Source organism: Sapajus apella, unplaced genomic scaffold (genome assembly GCF_009761245.1).
Source record: "Sapajus apella isolate SASKATOON/1434 unplaced genomic scaffold, GSC_monkey_1.0 scaffold41, whole genome shotgun sequence".
Taxonomy (NCBI): Eukaryota; Metazoa; Chordata; class Mammalia; order Primates; family Cebidae; genus Sapajus; species Sapajus apella.
This window is the reverse complement of record NW_022436981.1, coordinates 177,170-199,997: the sequence shown is the minus strand read 5'-3', so window position 1 is coordinate 199,997 and position 22,828 is coordinate 177,170. Positions and strand designations below refer to the sequence as shown.

The window sequence follows — 22,828 nt, the reverse complement described above, 5'->3', positions numbered from 1 at the left end:
GAAAATGGGCCAGTCATTCTCTTGGGTGCCCACCCCTGCCCCTGCCCTGGGTAAACAAGAGATTGGCAGGGCTGGTCTGCCTTGTTCCCTCCCCCATCTTTGCCTCTCCTTCTTTCAGGTACCAGCTCACTGGTCAATGGCAACCTCCGACTGTACAGCTCTGTGGGTGACCTGAGGCCTGGGCAGTATGGCCAGGATCTGCTCATCCCCCCGCCTCCCCCAGGCCCAGCCCCAGGGCCTCCTCAGGACATTTCACAACCTCCAGGGGAGTCGCCACTGCCACCTCCCCCTTCCACAGCACCCCCACCGCCTCCTCTGCTGCTGGAACCCCCGCCCCCACCCAGCATGGCCCCACCTCCACCCCCAGTATTGGAGGCCCTATCCCCACCACACACTCTCTCCTCCCCACCCACACCTACCCCTCCTGACTTCATTCCCCCTGCCCCACCCTTAGCCTTTCTCGCCCCCCCACCGCCTCCTGGGCCAGCCCCAGCACCCCCTGCTCCAGCATCTCCTCACACAGTGGGGACTCGGCTCTTTCCGCCTGGGGGAGTCACCAAGTGGAAATCAGATGTAGCACTAAATGGCAGGCAGGCAGAGGCCACCAGAGCTAGCCCCCCGAGAAGCCCCGCTGAGCCAAAGGGGAGCGCCCTGGGACCCGCCCCAGAGCCCCACCTCACCTTCCCCCGTTCTTTCAAAGTGCCTCCCCCAACCCCAGTCAGGACTTCGTCGATCCCAGTTCAGGAAGCACAAGAGGCTCCCCAAAAAGAAGAGGAGGCCACCAAGAAGGCTCCCAGCCGACTCTCACTGCCTCCCAGCTTCTATATCCGCCCTGCTTCCCAGGTCTACCCAGACAGGGCCCCGGAGCCAAACTGCCCTGGGGAGCTCGGGGCCACAGCAACAGCCAGCCCAAGGCTTGGCCAGTCCCAGTACCAGGCAGATGAACGAGCTAGGACTCCGCCTCCAGCCCCTCCCCTGCCACCTCCTGCACCCCCTCTCCCTCCCCCAGCACCCCCACTTCCCCCAGCTGCACCTCCTTTGCCCTCTGCTGAGAAGGCAGCCCCTCCACCTGCTGGGTTTACAAAAAACCCCAAATCCAGCTCTCCTGCTCTCAAACCCAAACCCACGCCCCCCAGCCCAGAGGACACAGCGTCTTCAGCACCTGTGGACTGGAGGGACCCCAGCCAGATGGAAAAGCTGCGGAGCGAGCTGGCAGCCTATCTCTGTGGCTCCAGGAGAGAAGACCGATTCCTCAGTAACAGGCCAAGCCCAACAGTGGCCTCTCAGAGCAAGGAGGGCAAGAAGGGCCTGAGCCTGCCAGCAAAGGACACTCCCCAAGGTGTTCCTGAAAAGAGTCTCGGTGACAGCAGCCTAACCGAGACAGAGGCTCCCTCTGGCCTGACCCTGCCCCCTGTGGACTACATTCCCCAAGACTCTCCCACTCCCAGTGTGCAGCAGCTCCTGAATGAGCTGGAGGCCCGGCTCTCTTCATCAGCAGAGAAGGAGGCTAAGCCCAGCATAGGGTCTCTGCCCGCTAAGCCTCGGCTAGAAGTGGGAAGAATCTTTGAAAATGGGGCTGATAATGACAAAATCTCCAAGCCTGTGGCCAAGAATCTGCGACCTCAATCCACCACCCTGCTGCCAACCACATCACTCCAGCCCAAGGCCACGTTGGGACCAGCCACACCACCCAAGACCACACCTGGGCCAGCCACAGCACCCAAAGCCACACCTGGTCCAGCAGCCACAGCACCCAAGGCCATACCTGGGCCAGTCACACAACCCAAGACTACATCTGGCCCTGCCATACCATCTACAGCCACAACTCTGCCAACCACCACATCCCAACTAATGGCAGAGAAGGATGAAGGCCCAGCTGGGAAGCCAGAGAAACTAGCATCTCAAGAAGTTTCCATTCCCTCCCAGCCAAGGGCAGAGGGGCCGCCCTCAGAGGCCACCAGGCTGCCCACACAGGGAGCCCGCTCATCTCCAGCCCTCCCACCAAAGGCATCTCTTGGTAGAGGAGAGGTGCCATGTCTCTACAAGCCCCACTGCCGCCAGAGCAGCCCCAGTCATGAGGTTGGCGTAATGATGCCCACACTGGCCAGAGGAGAGGCTGCAGGGCCAGGGGAGCCCGTGGAGGTGAAGGAGCCCCTGGGACTGCCAGCCAAGCCCCCTGCCTCAGCCCAGCCCACTGATGACCTCCTCAGGCACCCGGTGACTGGGGAGATAGTGGAGCCGGGCTCGCCGATGGCCCTGCTCCTGGCGGCCAGGCAGAGGGCGCAGAGGGGGAGGCCTGGAGGGGCTGCCCTGGGCCGGTCCTCTCTACCAGGGAGTCTCCTTGACCACAGCCACCAAGCCGAGGCGGGCTCTGACAGCATCCTTCACAACCAGGGCAGGCCCAACTCCTTCACTGTGGTACCCAAGTTACCAAAGGAGGCTGCGAAGGGCTCCCCGCTGACGACCGAAATACCCATTACATGGGGGCCACAGCCGGGAAGAGACACAGAGGGCACACAGCCAAGCCGCAGACACAACTGGACAAAGACGGAGCCCCAGACCCCTGTGGCCTGGGAAAAAGCAGCTCCCTCCAACCCCACCCAGGGCCGCCCGCTGCCCAAGTCCTTCTCCTCCCCACCTTCTCCATCGTACAAGAGGGAGGAGGAGGAGGAGGAGAAAGAGTTCAGCTTCGAGGTCATCCCACCGCCGCCAGAGTTCAGCAATGACGCTGAGCCCCCGGCGCCGGCCCTCCAGTATCTGAGCCGCCGGGGCTGCCCTCCCCGGAACAACTTCTCAGACCTGGGACAGCCCCGGGACGCCGGCCCCTCTGTGCCCCCGGCTCGCGGCTTCTCGCGCTTTCCCGCGGGCGCGCGCTACACCGGGGCGGGCGGCCTGGACCGCTTCTCCGGAGCCGGCCGCTCGCTCATCAAGAAGCGCCTGTACGTCGGGGAGCCGCATCGCGACACAGGGCTGTCCCGCGGCGGCACCGCCCGCAGCCTGAGTTCCCCCAACTGCTTCGGCCCACAGCCTGGAGGCCCGGAAATGCGGCGCGTGAACTCGGCGGGCCGCGCGCCCCCGGGAGGCCTGCACGCGCCGAGGCTGTCCCTGGAGGGCGCCGCCCGGGGCGCCTCGGAGGCCAAGCACAAAGCGTCGGGTGGCGCCGACTACGGCTTCGCCCCAGCTGCCGGCAGGTGAGCTGCGGCCCCGGCTGGTGCGGGGAGCCGCGAGGGGTCGAGGGGAGGCACCCAGGCGAGGAGGACCTTGAAAGCGTGGCCATCGGTCAAGAGAAAACATTTGGTTTTCTCCCCTCGGCCTTGCAGGTGGAACGGGAGAGGGAGGCCTACTTACCGGGAGAGGGCGCTGTTGGCGCCTCCCTTGTCTTTCTCCGCCGGCTCCTCTGGTCTCTTTCCCACCCGCTAGACCTCAGCGGTCAGTCTAGGGGTGGGGCCGGGAGAGATCTGAGTGGTCCTTGGGCGGAGGGATTTCCCAACACAGAGTTAGATCCAGACACAGGCCAGGAGTGAAAGTTCTGAGTGAAAAAGCGTGTTAGACATGTTCTTCCGCCAGCAGAACCCAGACCGGAAGGGGAGCCCTGTTTGTGATAGTCTGCGGTCCCTCCCCGGGGTCGATAAACCCAGGGCTTGTGGGGGCAAATAGAGAAGTACAAGCGGCATCTTTTCCTCTCGGTGCCTGGGGGAGACGGGAGGCGTGTTGGCTAACCAGCTGCAGATATTAACCTCGCGTCTCTTGCTCTCCCCCAGATCTTCCCACGCCACCACCCTCTATGGAAGCCCCATCAACACGTTCACCGTGAGGCCTGGGACCCGCCATCCCATCTCCTATGCCTGCTCAGGGGCCCATCGGAAAGCCGCCTCCTGAGCCACGGTTTCTCTCAGCTCTGCTCCAACAAACTGTGTCTTTAAGTGTCTTTAAGGATCTGAGCACTTGTTTCTTGGTGGGGGTGGTGGGAAGTACACAGCAGGTGTTAGGCGACCTGACTCAGACACAGATGAGTCGTTGATCCCCAAAGACCGACGATGAGAAGCAGTGGCCCAGGAAGATCAAGAGTGGGCTTCTGTTTCCCAAAGTGCTGGTGCGGCTGTGTGGACTGTTACACATGGGGGTGGGAGGGGAAGGAGGGTAGAGAGGAGGAACCGTTCAGGACTTAGGCGCTGAGCTCCTGCCCTCTGGTACTGTCTGCTTTAGCAAGAGTTATTTAGAAGTTTTACAAGCACGGCCTACTGAGCAGGTTCTGAAAGCAAGGGGTGTGGCCCTGACTGAACTGGAACCATGGAGATAGCTGAGATTGCGTGTCAGGCCCAGCCCTGTCCTAGTGGGCATGGAGGGCACCACAGGGAGATCTTTAGCCTCCATCACCTGCCATCGCAAGCAACAGGTGACACCTGGGGTGCCCAGCCACATTGAGATGGGACCAGGAATGTGTATGTATAACACGCGGAGAAGTACCATGTGTGTGGTGGGGAGAGAAGTTCCCACATGTGGAATGGAAGCCCTTTGCAGGGAGATGGATGGTTCATTTCTCTTTGCCCCTGGCCCTTAGCTATAGGGAGGCCTAGAGAGAGGAGACTTGGGAAGTTTAGGATGGGAAACAGGGTTGAACCATGCTTTGCTATTCAGACCTGTGCAGGACTGATTTTGGAGATTGGGCCCAAGGAGCCATGAGTCTTAGGCTTGACTCTAGGGGCTTTACATGGCTGGGTCTCATATGGGATTTGGAGGGGGCATTTTTCCTAACACTGATACTACAAGTCACCAATACTATTGATGCTTTAAGATGCTAGAAAGCCTTGGAGAGTGGAGGCAGCCGACATGGGAACAGAAGTCTGAAGAAGCTTATTGCTGATGGGGAATGTGTTTGGGAAAGTCAAGAGTGGTAGGATTGGTTGTCTGGGCACGGTGGCTCACACCTGTAATCCCAGTACTTTGGGAGGCCAAGGCTGGTGGATCACTTGAGGTCATGAGTTCAAGACCATCCTGGCCAAATGGTGAAACCCCATCTCTACTAAAAATATGAAAAAAAAAAAAAAAAAAAAAAAAAAAAAAAAAAAAAAAAAAAAAAAGGGTGCTAGAATTGGGCCAGTTAAAAGCAGGGAAGACCTGGCCGGGAGCAGTGGCTCAGGCCTGTAATCCCAGCACTTTGGGAGGCTGAGGTAGGTGGATCACAAGGTCAAGAGATTGAGACCATCCTGGCCAACATGGTGAAACTCTGTCTCTACTAAAAATACAAAAATTAGCTGGGCGTGGTGGTATGCACCTGTAGTCTCAGCTACTTGGGAGGCTGAGGCAGGAGAATTGCTTGAATCTGAGAGGTGGAGGTTGCAGTGAGCCGAGATGGTGCCACTGCACTCCACCCTGGCAACACAGCGAGACTGTTTCAAAAAAAAAAGAGCAGGGGAGACCTGTCAGTAGGGTGATCATGTGTCCGTTGCCTGGGCAGCCCAGGTGTATGCCTATTTTCCAGTGAATTAGGCCCCTTCCACTTTTCAAGAGTCCCAGTGTGGATGATATATGATCACCAAACATATCAGGAAACAATATTCCTTGGACTTTTCCCTGTCTTCAGGTCCTGGTGGGCCAAATTCCTGGGACCAGGACAAGGTAGGCTGCCTCAGTAAAAGGAAAGGACAGGAGGGTGGCCCATTTCAGAGGAGTAGGCTGGTGGGGGCCAGCCAGAGAGTAACTCCCTTTGGGGGAAGATGTTGGACCTTTATTATTTGTGGTCCAGCCGAGGCACTGCATTGTCAGGACAGCAGGTGAGCCACTTTAGGGAAGACAGTGCAGGGTGGGCAGGCGCCCAGATGACCAAGGCCAGCCATCCTGACAGAGTAGGGTCTGGTTATCTGTGTTCAAGAAGCAAATTTCATCCCAGACCCAGCACTAGCTCTCTCTATATGTATGTATTTTCCCTGTACAATGTTTTATAAAAAGAGATCATTAATTTATCTGCTATGTTAAGGCTTGAGGGGTAGGGCGTGGACTCTCAGCTGTATATTGCTCTGGGGTGGGCAGGGAAGGGCTGAGTCTCACTTGGCTTGGAAAATAAACAGGCCAGTTTGGACTGGCCTCTAGCTCTGTGGCTGTGGATTAATGACTCGGAACTGCTGGGGTGTGATGAGGCTGGGAGAGCGCAGCTGAGCCCAGGGTGCTGGCTGAACTGGTGAGCCGTTTTGCTGGGCCCAGCTTTCTCTTCTGACCCTCAGGTTTTTTCCTTCTCCAGACCCCTCAAGGGGAAGGAACAGAGCTAAATGTCATAATAAACTTAGTCTCTTTGACTCTGTTCTGCAAAACAGGTGTCATAATACTACCTCCCTCATAAAGCTGTTGTAAAGATTAGACAGTTGTGCATTTGTCTAACAAAAGGATTTGGGTAACTATTGGATACAAGACACTATGCTTAGCATGGATAGACCACGATCAACTTGCCCACATGACTCCTGTTCATGGCAAGCTAATTGTCTAATGGAGGAGAGAGAGGATTTAAAAAGAGCACACAAGCCGGGCGCGGTGGCTCACGCCTGTAATCCCAGCACTTTGGGAGGCCGAGGCTGGTGGATCATGAGGCCAAGAGATCGAGACCATCCTGATCAACATGGTGAAACCCTGTCTCTACTAAAAATACAAAACATTAGCTGGGCATGGTGGCACGTGCCTGTAATCCCAGCTACTCAGGAGGTTGAGGCAAGAGAATTGCCTGAACCCAGGAGGCAGAGGTTGTGGTGAGCTGAGATCGCGCCATTGCACTCCAGCCTGGGTTAACAAGAGCGAAACCCTGTCTCACAAAAAAAAAAAAAAAAAAAAAAAAAGAGCACACAAAAACATCATAAATTACAAGTAGTAAGAAGGAAAGGAACAGGGAACGTGAGAGAATAACTGGAGGGTAGGGAGAGGAGTGGATTTACTTTAACAGGATGGTCAGGGAAGGCCTCTTGTGGTGATGACATTTATACTGATTCAGGCAAAGCATCCAGCACGTGCCTAGCACTCAGAAGTTGGTCAGCAAATGGCCTCTTTGGGTGATGACTACCTCACATTTGTGTGTGGCCCATCACAGTTTTCCAAAAGCTTTTTTTTTTAAAGGCCATCTTAACTTTACAATTTTTTGAAGACAGAGTCTTGCCCTGTCGCCAGGCTGGAGTGCAGTGGCACGATCTTGGCTCACTGCAACCTTTGCCTCCCAGGTTCAAGCGATTCTCCTGCCTCAGCCTCCGGAGTGGCTGGGACTACAGGGGCATGCCCCCCAACACCCAACTAATTTTTGTATTTTTGGTTTCACCATGTTGGCCAGGAAGGTCACCATCTCTTGACCTCGCAATCTACCCACCTCAGCCTCCCAAAGCGCTGGGATTACAGGCGTCAGCCACCGTACCTGGCCTAATTTTTGTATTTTTAAGAGAGATGGGCTTTCACCATGTTGGCCAGGATGGTCTCTATCTCTTGACCTCGTGATCCACCCACCTTGGCCTCCCAAAGTGCTAGGATTACAGGCATCGGCCACCGCACCCAGCCTGACTTCATAATTTTTAAATATTTTATTTTATTGTAGAGACAGAGTCTCACTATGTTGCCCATGCTGGCCTCGAACTCCTGGCCTCAAGCAATACTCCTGCCTTGGCCTCCCAAAGTGCTGGGATGACAAGCAAGAGCAATGTGCCCGGCCATTTTTCCATAAAGCTTTGACATGGTGTCTTCTCTGAACGCCCCGCCTGCCGGTTGTGTTCTACAGAGCTGTTCCTGCCCACTACTCACCCCTCCAATTTTTTTTTTCCAGAAAAGAAAATAGAACCAGAAATGTCATCTCGAGACAATGTTAGAGACAGAGTTTTTCCTCCTCTGAGTCTTTTATGGGAAAGAGAGGATGACTCATTTACTCTGAAATTTGGGCTTCCAGGAAGGGCCTGCCATATCCTTGGAGCCTCCTCATTCTCCTGCCTCTCCCCGTTCCCCCACCTCCGGAAACCCTGAGTGGGGATGTTGGCTCCCAGTGGGGCTGGGGGCTCTTTGTCTGGCTTTTCTCCCCACCCTTGCTGCCTTCTAACATTTTCCCCCTCATCTGACATGGGAGGGGCAATGGTTAATTCCGGAGGAAGGGCAGAGGACGAGGGCCCCACATCCTGGCTCTGCCTCTGACAAGCTGTGTGACATTGGGAGTCAAGGACAGACTTGGGCCGTGTCTGGATCTTAAACTTTATTGGGTCCCTGACTTCTTTCAGAAACTGATTCGTGCTTCTCAAGAGGCTGCACATGCATTTTACACACTATTTTAGGCGCCTCATAAATCTTCCAGATTCAGGCTCCACGTTGACTACTCCTTAAGTGACAGTGGTCAAGGTACCCACCAACACTTAACCTTGAGAGTTTGGAAAGTTCCTTCTCTCTCTCTCATTTACCTGTGACGATCCTCTAAAATGTGCTGGCCACACAGTACTCCTAATTCCATTTTGTTGATGAGGAAATGAAGGCCCCAGGAAGAGATGTGAGTTGCTCAGAATGACCCCTCTGCCTGGAAACCCTGCTCTTTCTGCGTCGATCGTCACAGCTGCCTTCCTCATAGCTGCATCCACTCTCCCCACCCACTTACCCCTCCCAGTCCTATCCGCAAACTTTACCTCTCTCAGAGTGGCGGTGGGGGAGAGGCTTAGTAGGCTAAAGCTACTCTGGTGCCAAAAAAGGTTAATGGGCATGGGTGGGGGCAGATGTTCCTGGATCAGATTGGCCATGCCTTGGTTTCTGAAGCCTTTTCACTGTTCCCTGGCTCAGAACCCCACCCCGCCTCTCTTGTGAAGCCCAGCCTGGCCCAAAGCAACAGCTAGGACAGGTCCCAGGGAAAGCTGAGCTGGAAGCCTGGGGCCTGGCGTCAGCAATATGTAAAGGGGCCTGTCCTGGAAAAGGTCAAGCTCAGCTTTTGTCAGGGCCAGGCTTGTTCAAGGAGAGAGGCGTCCTCTCACTCCAGGTGAGCCCTTCTGTGCAAAGCTGTAGGACAGAAGTGACTCCGGAAGGAGTGAGGGAGAGGCCACCTCCCTGCTGAGCTGTCAAGCAGGCCTGCCCCTACCTGCTGACTCACCTGCCTACCCTCAGCGGCCTGTGGCCATTTCCATTTCTGCAGTTCAAAGGTCATGCTGGCACGCCATCATCACTCAGCTGTACGGGATGGGTGGGCACTGGCACTGTTTAGAGAGCCTGGGCCTCCTCCCTCCGAAGCCCCAGAGATGGCCAGATGCTGCTGGGGCCTCTGGATGCTTTTTGCCAGCGATGTGAGAAAAAGTGCTTTTCTGAGAGAAGGGAAGAGACCAAGGCAATTTATTATGAATGCTCCCTCGTTGCAGGGTTAATCCTGTGCTCCTCTGCCCATTTCCCCCCACCCCATCTGGAAACTTCATTCACATTTGGCACAGATGAGCTACTCCTCCCTCCTCCCCCTTCTTGAGAATCAGTCTCTGAGCTTCTGTAGAACGAGGTGCTCTGATCGTCTGTCTTCCACACTGCCTCCCTTCCCCCAGGTGTCTCCCTGTCCACCCTGTCCTCGGCTCTCCAGGCCTCCTCCTCTGGTTTCTTCCTCAGAAGACAGTGTCACCCCCCTGCTCACCTGCACCAGGGGTCCACATTTCTAACTTTGGAAGTGCCTCTTGGACATGTCCACGTGGGCACCTGGCCATCCACTGAAATCCGGCCTCTCCAAAAGGGCTGATTCCTCCCCTACTTCCTTCTCACATAATTGTGTGGCCAGAGCAGCCAGACCCATGGCCCCATTACCACCAAATCCTCATTCCCGCCTCACTGCTTGGGCCCCCTTGGCTTCCCCTAGGCCGGCTCGCTGTAGGCGCGCACCACCAGGCCTGGGCTAATTTTCGTTTGTTTGTATTTATTGTTTATTTGAGACGGAGCCTCGCTCTGTTGCCCAGGCTGGAGTGCCGTGGCAAGATCTCGGCTCACCACAACCTCCGCCTCCCGGTTTAAGTGATTCTCATGCCTCAACCTCCCCAGTAGCTAGGACAACAGGTGCACACCACCATGCCCAACTAATTTTTGTATTTTTAGTAGACACAGGGTTTCACTATGTTGGTCAGGCTGGTCTCGAACTCCTGACCTTGTGATCTGCCCGCCTTGACCTCCCAAAGTGCTGGGATTACAGGCATGAGCCACCGCACCCGGCCTGTTTTTATTTTTTGTATTTTTTGTAGAGATGTGGTCTCACTATGTTGCCCAGGCTGGTCTTGAACTCCTGGGCTCAAGGAATCCTTCTGCCTCAGCCTCCCAAAGTGCTGGGATTACAGGCGTGAGCCACCGAACCCAGCCTCCCTTCTCATTCTCGAAAATGGAATTTCTTCAGTCTTGTCTTCTGCAGACTGAGCCTTCTGACTCCTTTCAGCTTTCCTCACTGCAGAGGAGCATCTCCTGCCGCTTTTCATTGTCACCTTAGTTTATTTTCTGAGCCACTCAAGAGGGTTTGGTAGGCTCCTGCTTTCTGTCTCTCTCTCTACCACCCCATCTGTCATCTTCCTGTCTTTTGGTTCACAACTTTCCAGCATTTGTTCTAATAGGTAAGGACAGCACGGAATTCCACCAAAGCAATTCAACACTGAAAAGGGGCGCTACTCAGTATAAGCCAAGGAACCTTGCAAGAGGCCCACAGTCAAGTGTGGAAGACAGAATACACACAAATAACTGGACTATGGAGCAGGAGAATACAGCGCTCTCCCATTTAGGAGAGTCTAGTAGTCCAAGAGAGCAGGTGACCACATGGTGCACTGTTGGCCTGTCCTTGTGGGTGACCTCTCTTGCTGGCCTGTGACCAGGTCACCACAGCTGCTTTCAGCCCTGTGACCCTTGTGGGAGCCCATGCATGAACTGGGCAGAGGAATGATGGATGCCCTTTGTGTGCTTATTTTTTCTACAGAGTGAGTTGTTGTCTTTCGGTGACCTCTCTTGGCCATTTACAGCTGCCCTTGACATTCACTTCAACTGGTTTCTCCAGAGAGAGGAGAGAGGAGTGAGCAGAAGGCATTTGTGTAATTTGCCCACCGCTGTCTTAACCTGGCATCGCCACGTGTGCATGTGGAATGGACATTAGCCAATAGTTGGCACTTTGCTCACAGGTGCCTGAAGTTTATGTGGCCGGTGGGGTTCAGGTTCAGACTGAGATCCATCTGAGGTTGACATGGCTCCTCCTAGGATCCAGGCACAAAGTTAAGTGCTGTCCGGCACAACAGTCATTCTCAGACTCAGAAGTGCATCAGCCTGGCCAACACGGTGAAACCCCGTCTCTACTAAAAATACAAAAAAATTAGCCAGGCGTGGTGGCACGCACCTGTGTTCCCAGCTACTCCGGAGGCTGAGGCGGAAAAATTGCTTGAACCCAGGAGGCGGAGGTTGCAGTAAGCCAAGATTGCGCCACTGCACTCCAGCCTGATGACAGAGCAAGACTCCATCTCAAAAAAAAAAAAAAAGAAATGCATCAGATGCACTTGTCAAAACACAGGTTCCTAGGACTCGTTCTCAGAGCTCCTGATTCAGTGGGTTTGGGGTGGGGCTGAGGAATTCACATTTCTTTCTTTTTTTATTTTATTTTATTATTTTTTTTGAGACGAAGTCTTGCTCTGTCGCCCAGGTTGGAGTGCGGTGGCGTGACGTCAGCTCATTGCAACCTCCATCTCCTGGGTTCAAGCGATTTTCCTGCCTCAGCCTCCTGAGTAGCTGGGATTACAGGCGCCTCCCACCACGCCCGGCTAATTTTTTTGTTTTTTTTTTTTTTGAGATAGAGTCTTGCTCATGTTGCTCAGGCTGGAATGCAGTGGCAGGATCTCAGCTCACTGCAACCTCTGCCTCCTGCGTTCAAGCTATTCTCCTGCCTCAGCCTCCTGAGTAGCTGGGATTACAGGCACCCGACACCACACTTGGCTAATTTTTATACTTTTAGTAGAGATGGGGTTTTCCCATGTTGGCCAGGCTGGTCTCGAACTCCTGACCTCAGGTGATTTGCCCGCCTAGTCCTCCCAAAGTGCTGGGATTACAGGCGTGAGCCACCACACCTGGCCTAATTTTTGTACTTTTAATAGAGATGGGGTTTCACCATGTTGTCCAGGCTGGTCGTGAACTCCTGACCTCAGGTAATTCACCCACCTTGGCCTCCCAAAGTGCTGGGATTACAGGCATGAGTCACTGTGCCTGGCTAGGAATTCACATTTCTAACAAGTTTCCAGGTGAGGCTGCAAGTCCTGATGGTACAGGGTCTGTGGGAACCTCTGCTGTGCAGTGTCATGTGTCATCACCCACCTCCCTTTGGGCAGGTAGTGCCACTCCCAGCTTACCAAGGAAAAAACTACAGCCTCCACAGGCCAAGCAACCTTGCCAATGCCACACAGCTGGAGGGTGCTAGGGAGCCAAACTGCACCTGCTGCCTTGCCTTTTGCCCCCAGGGCAGTGTGGCTGGGGTGGGTGTGAAAATGCCCCTCCAAATTTTTGCTCCAGGAAGGGCAGTAAGCAGAGAGGGCAGGCTTGGAGTAAGCAGTACTGGGAGGTGGTCACACAATCACTGTTGGGCTGAGAGTCATTCCTTGGGTGGCCACAGTGTTTTAAAGACACTTTTAGCAAGGCACAGTGGTGCGTGCCTGTAGCCCCAGCTACCAGGGAGGCTTGCTTGAGCCCAGGAGTTTGAGACTGACCTAGGCAACATGGCAAGACCTCGTCTCGGGCTGGGCGCGGTGGCTCACACCTGTAATCCCAGCACTTTGGGAGGCTGAGGCGAGTGGATCACGAGGTCAAGAGATCGACACCATCCTGGTCAACATGATGAAACCCTGTCTCTACTAAAAATACAAAAAATCAGCTGGGCATGGTGGCGCGTGCCTATAATCCCAGCTACTCAGGAGGCTGAGGCAGGAGAATTGCCTGAACCCAGGAGGCAGAGGTTGCGGTGAGTCGAGATCGCGCCACTGCACTCCAGCCTGGGTAACAAGAGTGAAACTCAGTCTCAAAAAAAAAAAAAAAAAAAAACCTCGTCTTGAAAAATACTTAAAAGTAAGAGGCCAGGCGTGGTGGCTCACACCTGTGATCCCAGCACTTTGGGAGGCTGAGGTGGGCAGATCACCTGCGGTCTGGAGTTCGAGACCATCCTGGCCAACATAGTGAAACCCCGCCTCTACTAAAAACACAAAAATTAGCCGGGCATGGTAGCAGGTGCCTGTAATCCCAGCTACATGAGCGGCTGAGGCAGTACAATTGTGTGAACCCAGGAGGTGGAGGTTGCAGTGAGCTGAGATTTCGCCACTGCACTCCAGCCTGGACAACAGAGCAAGACTCCATCTCAAAAAAAATAAATAAATAAAATAAAAATAAGATACTTTCACTCCTATCTATCTGTCTTAGAGACGGGGTCTCACTCTGTTGCCAAGGCTGGTGTGCAGTGGCATGATCATGGCTCACTGAACCCTCAAACTCCTGGACTCAGGTGATCCTCTCACCTCAGCCTTCTGAGTAGCTGGGACAACAGGTGCACACCACCATGCCTGACAAATTAAAAACACTTCTTTTTCTAAAGATGGTGCGTCACTGTGGCTTGCTTCTGTTTCAACCAAGCCTCATGATACTGGTCAGCAAGCATTCACAGTGGATGCTACACTGTCACCCTGACCCTCTCCTTTCCAAGACAGAAGCTTTCGCACCCCCAGCCAACAGCTGGCAGTTTCCTCCACCCTCCACCGCTGCCAACTGTCCTTCCAGAGGAGAGCCACGTCACCCAAGGTCACGCCCACTCCCTAGAGGCAGCTCACAGTCCCTAACCAGTCCCTCCCCTCAATGCAGGACAACTCTGAAGGTCCTTGCAGACTAGGACGCCCCTCCATTGCAGGTACAGGCAGCCCAGCTTTTCCCTGTGCCCCCTTCTCTTTCCTCTCCCACAGTGGTGTGCGTCCCGAGGGCACTCCCAGCAAACCTGCTGCACACAAACCTCGGTCTGCTGGGGGAACATGTCCTGCAACAACTCATTAGGTACCAGGCACAGTTCTAAGCACTTTTCACATACATTTCTTTCTTTCTTTTTTTTTTTTTTTTTCGAGATAAAGTGCTCACCCAGTTGCCAGGCTGGAGTGCAGTAGCGCGATCTTGGCTCACTGCAACCTCTACCTCCTGGGTTCAAGCGATTCTCCTGTCTCAGCCTCCCAAGTAGCTGGGGTTGTAAGGCAACTGCCACCATGCCGGGCTAATTTTTGGGTTTTTAGTAGAAACAGGGTTTCACCATGTTGGCCAGGATGGGGAGGCAGGCATTTTTGTTACCAATGGCTTTGTAACTTGCCCAAGATCACAGAGCTAGTAAGCCGGAGAGCCAGGGTCGTTATGCAGGGAGTTGGGCTCCGGGGTTCTGAAGTGTTAGAACACTATCTTCCAGAACATTCCTGAGGTCTAGCTTGAGGAAATCAGACAGAGGAAACAGTGAAGATGTATTCTGATTTGAGGGGGAAAAAAGTCTCTGCTGCCCCCAGTTTTCTAGGAGTCCCTTTTTAGTTTCTGAACATGCAGCCCCTTGTGTCTTAGTTTACTTCAGTGGTTCTTGTCCAGGGGTGATTTTGCTTCCCAGAGGATATTTGGCAATATCTGGAAGATCTGGAGGCATTTTTTGGTTGATATCCTAGGGGGATAGAAGGGTATTTAGTAGGTAGAGGCCAAGGATGCTACTAAATGTCCTACAATGTACGGGACAGTCTCCCACAACAAATCTAGCTACATGTCAGTGGTATTGAGGTTGAGAAACCCTGCGCTCTGGCTGGAAGCCATCTCCTGGCTGGTTTTACCCTGAAGGAGTCCCAGGATGATGACTATTTGGGAGTAGACTTTGGTCAAGGTGATGAGAGGTACTTGAGCATGGGAGTGTCCATGAAGGACAAATATTATCCCAAGTTAGTTCAAGGGAAGATCACACAAAGCTTCTGGTTAATACCAGTGGCTGAGCTGTGAAGGCACCCCTTTTCCTCGACCAGGAAGTTCCTGTGGTTATGTAGTGGACCAGGCATTTTCCTGTCCTCCTCCCAACTCCCCTTTAAACATGTACACTGATGGCCGGGCACAGTGGCTTACGTCTGTAATCCCAGCACTATGGGAGGCCTAGGTGGGCGGATCATCTGAGGTCAGGAGTTTAAGACCAGCCTGACCAACATGGAGAATCCCCATCTCTACTAAAAATACAAAATTAGCCAGGTGTGGCAGTGCATGCCTGTAATCCCAGCTACTCGGGAGCCTGAGGCAGAAGAATCGCTTGAACCCAGAGGCAGAGGTTAAGGTGAGCCGAGATCATGCCATTGCACTCCAGCCTGGGTAACAAAGAGCAAAACTCCATTGAAAAAAAAAAAAAAAAAAAAAAAAAAAAAAAACCACAACCCACCAGTTGGGATCAAGCTGTCTGGGGAGGTAGGGAACTGCAACCCAACAGTCCTTGTGAGTACTCTAGATGCCTTCTTTCCTTGGCTCTATCTAGAGGTAAGCCCGGGGTAATAGACATGACATCCTCAAATCTCACTATCTATCCTGACGACTTCTAGCCCTCCCCCAAATGCCACTTATGGAGCCAGCTACCGACTCAGTGTTTGTACTTAACTGCCTAATGGCATCTCACACTTAACAGGTACGCAACTGAGCAGCTGAGTCCCACCTGGCCGCCCACCCCGAGAGCCTTCTCCACCTCAGGGTCTGGAGCCGCATCCTTCCCTGACCACTCTTCACACCCCACTTCCAATCCCTTGGCAAATCTTGTCAGTTTGACTTTAAGATGCCCCCACCATTTCTGACTTTCTTTTTTTTTTTTTTTTCTTTTTCTTTTTTTCAGACAGGGTCTTACCCTGTCACCCAGGTTGGAGTGCAGTGATACAATCATAGCTCACTGCAGCCTTGACCTCTGGGCACAAGTGATCCTCCCACCTCAGCCTCCCAAGTAGCTGGTACCAGAGGTACACACCACCACGCCTGGCTAACTTTTTCTATTGTTAATTTTTTGTAGAGATGGGGTCTCCCTATGTTGCCCAGGGTGGTCTTGGAACTCCTGGGTTCAAGTGATCCTCCCACGTTGGTCTCCCAAACTACTGGGATTACAGGTGTGAGCCTCACACCTGGCCTCTGATCATCTCTTACCTCCTCAACTGCCACACACGTGGTCCAAGCCACTATCATTTTTTTGCCTTCTGCCTGGTCTTCCTGCTGCCACATTTATGATGGAAGTCAATTCTCAATACAGCGTCCAGGATGAGCCTGTTAAACCTAAGTCAGGTGATCTCACTCCTCTGCTTGGCTGACCCCCTCACGGTAAACACTCAAATCTTTAGGATGTCTGCAAGACCCCATGTGCTCCAACCCTCCCTCACTCCTGCCCCCTACAGCTCCATGCCGGCAGCACTGAACTCCTTCAATACACTAAGCCCACTCTCGCCTCAGGGCCTGTGCACCGGCTATTCCTGTGCCACCCAATGCTCTTTTCCATTAGTCTCAATTCAAATGTCTCCTTCTTGGAGAGGACAGGCCTTCCGTAATCACTCCATTGAAGAGCCATACCCCAGGCTGGGCACGGTGGCTCATGCCTGTAATCCCAGCACTTTGGGAGATTGAGGTGGGTAGATGGCTTCAAGTCAGGAGTTTGAAACCAGCCTGGGCAACGTGGTGAAACCCCATCTCTACTAAAAATACAAAAATTAGCAGGGCAAGGTGGTGTGCACCTATAGTCCCAGCTACTCAGGACACTGAGGTGGGAGGATTGATTGACTGAGCCCCGGCAATTGAGTGAGCTTAGATCACGCCACTACACTCCAGCCTGGGTAACAAGAGTGAGACCCTGTCTCTAAACAAATAAATTAATAAAGAGCAATACCCTTCCTCCTCTACACTCTCTATTCTCATTACCCGGCTTAAATTTTTCCCCAGCTTTTATTGCCCTTTTATGTACATTTAGTTGTTTATACTGGCCCGCTTCCTCCTCTCGTCCAAATTGACTTATTACTGTCCATTTTCCACTCCTTCTGCTTTTTAATATCATAGGGTGTTGTTATTTACTGTTTTTGTTATAAACTGCTTCTAATCCTTTATGGAATAAAAAGATACATAAAAAAGGAACCAGATCATTATCACCTGGCTTAAGGCAGAACTGTTAATTAGACCAGTGCTTCTAATATTTTTCCTCCAGGATTGCCAAACAAATAAGCAAAAAGGAGCAAACAGACATGCCTTCCCACTCCCTCGAGCCTTAGGAAAGAAGCCTGAGGCTGCCACTAAAAAAGCCACATGTTCGCCGGGCACGGTGGCTCAAGCCTGTAATCCCAGCACTGTGGGAGGCCAAGGTGGGTGGATCACGAGGTCAAGAGATCGAGACCATCCTGGTCAACATGGTGAAACCCCGTCTCTACTAAAAATACAAAAAATTAGCTGGGCATGGTGGCGTGTGCTTGTAATCCCAGCGACTCAGGAGGCTGAGGCAGGAGAATTGCCTGAACCCGGGAGGCGGAGGTTGCGGTGAGCCGAGATCGCGCCATTGCACTCCAGCCTGGGTAACAAGAGCGAAACTCCGTCTCAAAAAAAAAAAAAAAAAAAAAAGCCACATGTTCTTGAGACTTTACCTTCCGTGGGCATTCTACACTGTATTTCCTAATACATTTACATGGTTTCAATTATAAAACTTCTCAAAGTTTTCCCCGTAAAAATAACCCCACCAAAAATGTGCTCCATGTAAAATGCTACTGACGTGGGGGTCCTGGGGCTTCCTGTCCACCCTCGCCTCAGGGACCTTCAGAACCCAGGGCTGGGAGCTGGCAGAGAGAGACTGGGAATGACATTTCCTTTGGGCAAGTGAATTGGCTGGAGCTGGGTAGGGCATCACCAGAGTTTTGAGTTCTAGTCCCAGCTCTGGCACCTACTGCCTTGGGCAGGCCCCCCCACTGTAATTTGGCCTGAGTGTCCTGAAAGGTTTGGGGTTTTTTGTTGTCGTTTTGTTTTGTTTTTGGTTTCACTCTGTCTCCAAGGCTGGAGTGCAGTGGTGCCATCTCTGCTCACTGCAACTTCCGCCTCCCCAGTTCAAGAGATTCTCCTGCCTCAACTTCCCAAGTAGCTGGGATTACAGGTTACTGCCATCACACCTGGCTAATTTTTGTATTTTTAGTAGAGATGGGGTTTCGCCATGTTGGCCAGGATGGTCTCGATCTCCTGACCTTGTGATCCATCCACCTCCACCTCCCAAAGTGCTGGGATTACAGGTGTGAGCAACTGTGCCTGGCCCGGGTTTGGGTTTTTAAGCTTAGTTCCCACCAGGCTGAATGTAACCATGGGCCTTAACTTCTGAACATGCTCTGATGGAAGAAGAAGGAAGATGGTGGTGAGAGCAGGGCTGGGGCTGGACGGCTGGTGGGTGCTCTGGCAGGGCATGGGCTAAGGCAGGGAGGCCTCAGAGGGGTGGTGCTCCTGGGAGGACCCAGAGTTGGGGCCTGTTCAGGCTTGGCTCTCTTCTATGCTGTAGAAAACTCTGCAGTGAAGGAGGCTGGAAAGCCCAAGCTATTTCTGGGGCTGGGCTTTCCTGAAGGTGGGGAGGGTGCCCATCCAATCTTCCAAAAGAGGGCAGAGCTACCAACTCATCAGTGCCAACATCTAAACCACAGGCCAAGAACACAGCCCTCCTAGGTCACCCTGTCCTCTCCCTTCCCACTCAGGCACCTCTGAGCCACAGTGCAGAGGCGACATTTCTCATCCCTGCATGTCACTTCCAGCCTCAGGAGGTGCCCTTGGTCCAGAGCCCAGCCCCTGCCCACCCATCAAGTGACCACATCTCTGGGGAAGGAGGCAGCTCACCTGGGAAGAATGTCAATTCTTCCATAAGGATCACACTTGTCATCTCTAATACCACATCTCTCCATGACACCTTTGGGGCATAATGACCCCGCTTTATCGATGAGGAAGGTGAGACTCAGAGCAATTTGGTCACTTGCAGCTCACGGGGCTGTTGGGTAGGGGCTGGCCACAGACCTTCCAGGCATCTTTCCGCCCTGTCACTGTGCTCAGCGTTTAGGGGTGGGAAAGAGGGTAAGAATCTCAGGGCAGTGAAAAGAAAACCAGGAAGCCAGGCGCGGTGGATCAAGCCTGTAATCCCAGCACTTTGGGAGGCCGAGGCGGGTGGATCATGAGGTCAAGAGATCGGGACCATCCTGGTCAACATGGTGAAACCCCGTCTCTACTAAAAATACAAAACATTAGCTGGGCATGGTGGCACGTGCCTGTAATCCCAGCTACCCAGGAGGCTGAGGCAGGAGAATTGCCTGAACCCAGGAGGCGGAGGTTGCGGTGAGCCGAGATCGCGCCATTGCACTCCAGCCTGGGCAACAAGAGCAAAACTCCGTCTCAAAAAAAAAAAAAAAAAAAGGAAAACCAGGAAAACTTAACCAAGGATACAGAACATGCATTTCATAAGCCACCCCGGTGTCATAACGAAAGAATACATAGCTGTGTGCTTATATATTCGTAGAATAGCTTTGAAGGAGCATACATGAGGCCCCAATAGCAGCTGTTCCTGGACTGGGCAATGCGGTGACTGAAGAAATAGAATGAGAAGGAATGAGGTGTAGTTCTTTTTGTTTCTTTGTTTTTGAGACAGAGTTTCACTCTTGTTGCCCAGGCTGGAGTGCAATGGTGTGACCTCGGCTCACTGCAACCTCCTCCTCCCAGGTTGAAGCGATTCTCCTGCCTCAGCCTCCTGAGTAGCTGGGATTACAGGCATGTGCCACCACCCCCTGCTAATTTTGTATTTTTAGTAGAGAGGGGTTTCTCCATGTTGGTCAGCCTGGTCTTGAACTCCCAACCTCAGGTGATCTGCCAGACTTGGCCTCCCAAAGTACTGGGATTACAAGCATGAGCCACTGCGCCCCGCTGAAAGTGTAGTTTTTACTGTTTTACTCTTTTGTACCTTTTGAGTTTTGTGCTGAGTCCATTTATTATGAGTTAATATGAAGTATTTAAATTAGTACCCAACACATAGTAAGTGCTATGCAAATGAAACTATTATTATTTAAAAATCATGTGAAATTCTTTTCAGGGGAGACCAGGAGAGGGGAATGGGTGAGGCACTGCGCAGGGTTTTGGGTTGGAGCTGGCTGTATGGCCAGGCCCTGAAAGGAGAAGCAGGGTTCCTGGGCACCTCCAAGAACTCAGGAGGGATAGGGATGCAGCCCTCCTTCAGACAAGCTGAGGACACACTCCCTAATAAGACCCCAGAGTTCCAGAGCATTCTGTGAAGCCAGTGGAAGGCTTCAGGGGAGTCCACGAGATATGGCGCACTCAGGCTCTCTACGGAGGAATCTGAGAGGAGGGACAGAGTATTTCAGAGGGCACGGCAGAACTCACCCTGGGCTCCTTGAGGACAAGGTCTACATCCTCTGGGTTGGCTGAATGACCTTCCCGATGGCTGCGCCTGGCCTGTCACCTGGGCAATCTGACAAGCTTGTGGGGTAGCACCTGCACCAGCAAGGGTTGGAAGGAGCACAGAGCTTGGGTTTGCTTCTGTGTGTGTCTTTTGTTTGTTTCACTCTTGTGGCCCAGGCTGGAATGCAATGGCACGATCTCGGCTCACCACAACCTCTGCCTCCCGCGTTCAAGCGATGCTCCTGCCTCAGCCTCCCGAGTAGCTGGGATTACAGGCATGTGCCAACACGCTCAGCTAATTTTGTGTTTTTAGTAGAGACGGGGTTTCTCCATGTTGGTCAGGCTGGTCTCGAACTCCCAACCTCAGGTGATCCGCCCGCCTTGGCTTCCCAAAGTGCTGGGATTACAGGCGTGAGCCACCGTACATGGCCTGTGTGTGTCTTCCTCAACCTTTGTGGCTGCTCTCCTGCTGACCAAGCTCCTTGGGGAGCACTTGGTAGCTTAGGACAGAGTCTCACAATTCTCTGGAATGTATCCGGCCTGAGGAACATAGGGTGAAAAAACTGCTTTGCTCGCTCTATTTGGATTGCCAGGAGAGGATGGTGGAAGAGGGGGCAGCTTCTGGCACTGGAGAGAGGGTGCCGCAGATCGGGTAGTGGCTTGTGATGATTTATGTGGTTTGCTTCTCCCCAGGAGAACTCCTAGACAGAGTTCCTGAAGGAGTTGCTCACTTCACACGTGTGCACCCCTGCAAGACAGAGGTGGGAAAGGGGAAGAATCTCAGGGGAGTGAAAGGAAAAGCCATCCTGGAGGCACGGGAGAGAAAACCAAAGCCGAGTTCTCTTCAGGAGAGCTTCCTGGCTCCCTCCTCAGCCGTGCTTACCGATAAGGACACCGTATTTCAAAATCGCACCGTGGAAAAGCTGGCCTCAGTCATCATAACAGAAATTCAAACTAAGGCTATTCCAAAATAGCATTTTTTACTTATCAGATTGGCAAGAGAGGAAAACACATAGTGTTGGCGAGGATGTGGGGAAATGGGCTGTGTTTTTCTGGAGGAAGGTAACATTGGCACAACCTCTACGGAGAGCATTTGGCAATAGCTGCCATCCTAGTTGGCTCTAACAAAGTACTAGAAACCAGGTGGCTTATGAACAACGGAAATTTATTTCTCTCTCTTTGTTTTTTTTTTTTTTTAGAGACGGGGTCTCACTATGTCGCCTAGGCTGGAGTGCAGTGGCTATTCACAGGTGCCATCCCACTACTGATCACAGGAGTTTTGACTTGCTCCATTTCTGAGCTGGACCGATTCATCCCTCCTTAGGCAACCTGGTGGTCCATATTGAGGCTGAACTTAGTGCAGACACCCGATCCGCATAGCACACTACAGCCCAGAACTCCTGGGCTCAGGTGATCCTTCCACCTCAGCCTCCCGAGTGGCTGAGACTACAGGCATGTGCCACCGTGCTGGCAGAAATTTATTTCTTACAGTGCTGGGAAGCCCAAGATCAAGGCAGATTCATCATCTGGTGAGGGCCTGTTCTCTAGCTTACAGAAGGCGCCTTCTCACCATGTCCTCATATGGTGGAAGGGCAAGCAGCCCTCTGGGGTCTCTTAAACTAATTATTATCATTTTTGTATTTTAGTAGAGACAGGGTTTCGCCATGTTGGCCAGCCTGGTCCTGCACTCCTGACCTCAGGTGATCCATCAGCCTCAGCCTCCCAAAGTGCTGGGATTATAGGCGTGAGCCACCATGCCAGGCCCATTTTTAATTTTTGTGGAGATTAGGGGTCTCACCATGTTACCCAGGCTGGTCTCAAACTCCTAAACTCAAGTGATCCTCCTGCCTCAGCCTCCCAAATCATTGGGATTGCAGGTGTGAGCCACCATGGCTGGCCTAGAGGCACTAATCCCATTCACAAAGGTTCTACCCTCATGACCTAATTACCTCCTTAGAGGCCCACCTCCTAACATTATCACCTCGGGGATTTTCACATAAATGTTGAGGGGACACAAACATTTTAGGCCATAGTAACTACAAACACAGGCTGGGAATTCTCCTTCTACAAAGTTGCCCTGCAGATATCCCAACAAAGAAGCATCCTATCAGCCAACATTGTTTGCTGGAAATAGTCTCAATTTCTCTAAATAGAAAACTGGTCATAAGTTAAGACATACAATGGAACATTCTGCAGCCACCAAAACAAATGAAGTTCTTTCCATATCAGGAGCGACCTCCAAGAGATAGGAAGTGGGGAAAGAAGCAAGTGTGGAAGAGCGTGCGCAGTATTCATGTAAAAACACGGAAAATGTGTCTGTATTTGCTGGATATGCACAGACCACCTCGAGAGGATGCTTCAGAAACTGGTATCACCGGATGCATATTTCGAGGGGACGTGGATTCTCAGAACAGCCTTGCTCTTTATGGGAGTCTCC

General features: G+C 52.7%; 1 protein-coding gene across 1 annotated transcript in view; it reads left to right on the top strand.

The window, feature by feature from the left end:
• The window catches only part of CUNH6orf132 (chromosome unknown C6orf132 homolog), a 43,149-nt gene extending 38,165 nt beyond the window's left edge, over positions 1-4,984 (top strand). Inside the window, exons 4-5 of the mRNA XM_032299390.1 lie at positions 119-3,191; positions 3,762-4,984. Coding sequence (XP_032155281.1) covers positions 119-3,191; positions 3,762-3,879 — 3,191 coding nt within the window. The 3' untranslated portion in view covers positions 3,880-4,984. The remainder of the gene's footprint in view (positions 1-118; positions 3,192-3,761) is intronic.
• The last annotated feature ends 17,844 nt before the right edge of the window (positions 4,985-22,828 follow it).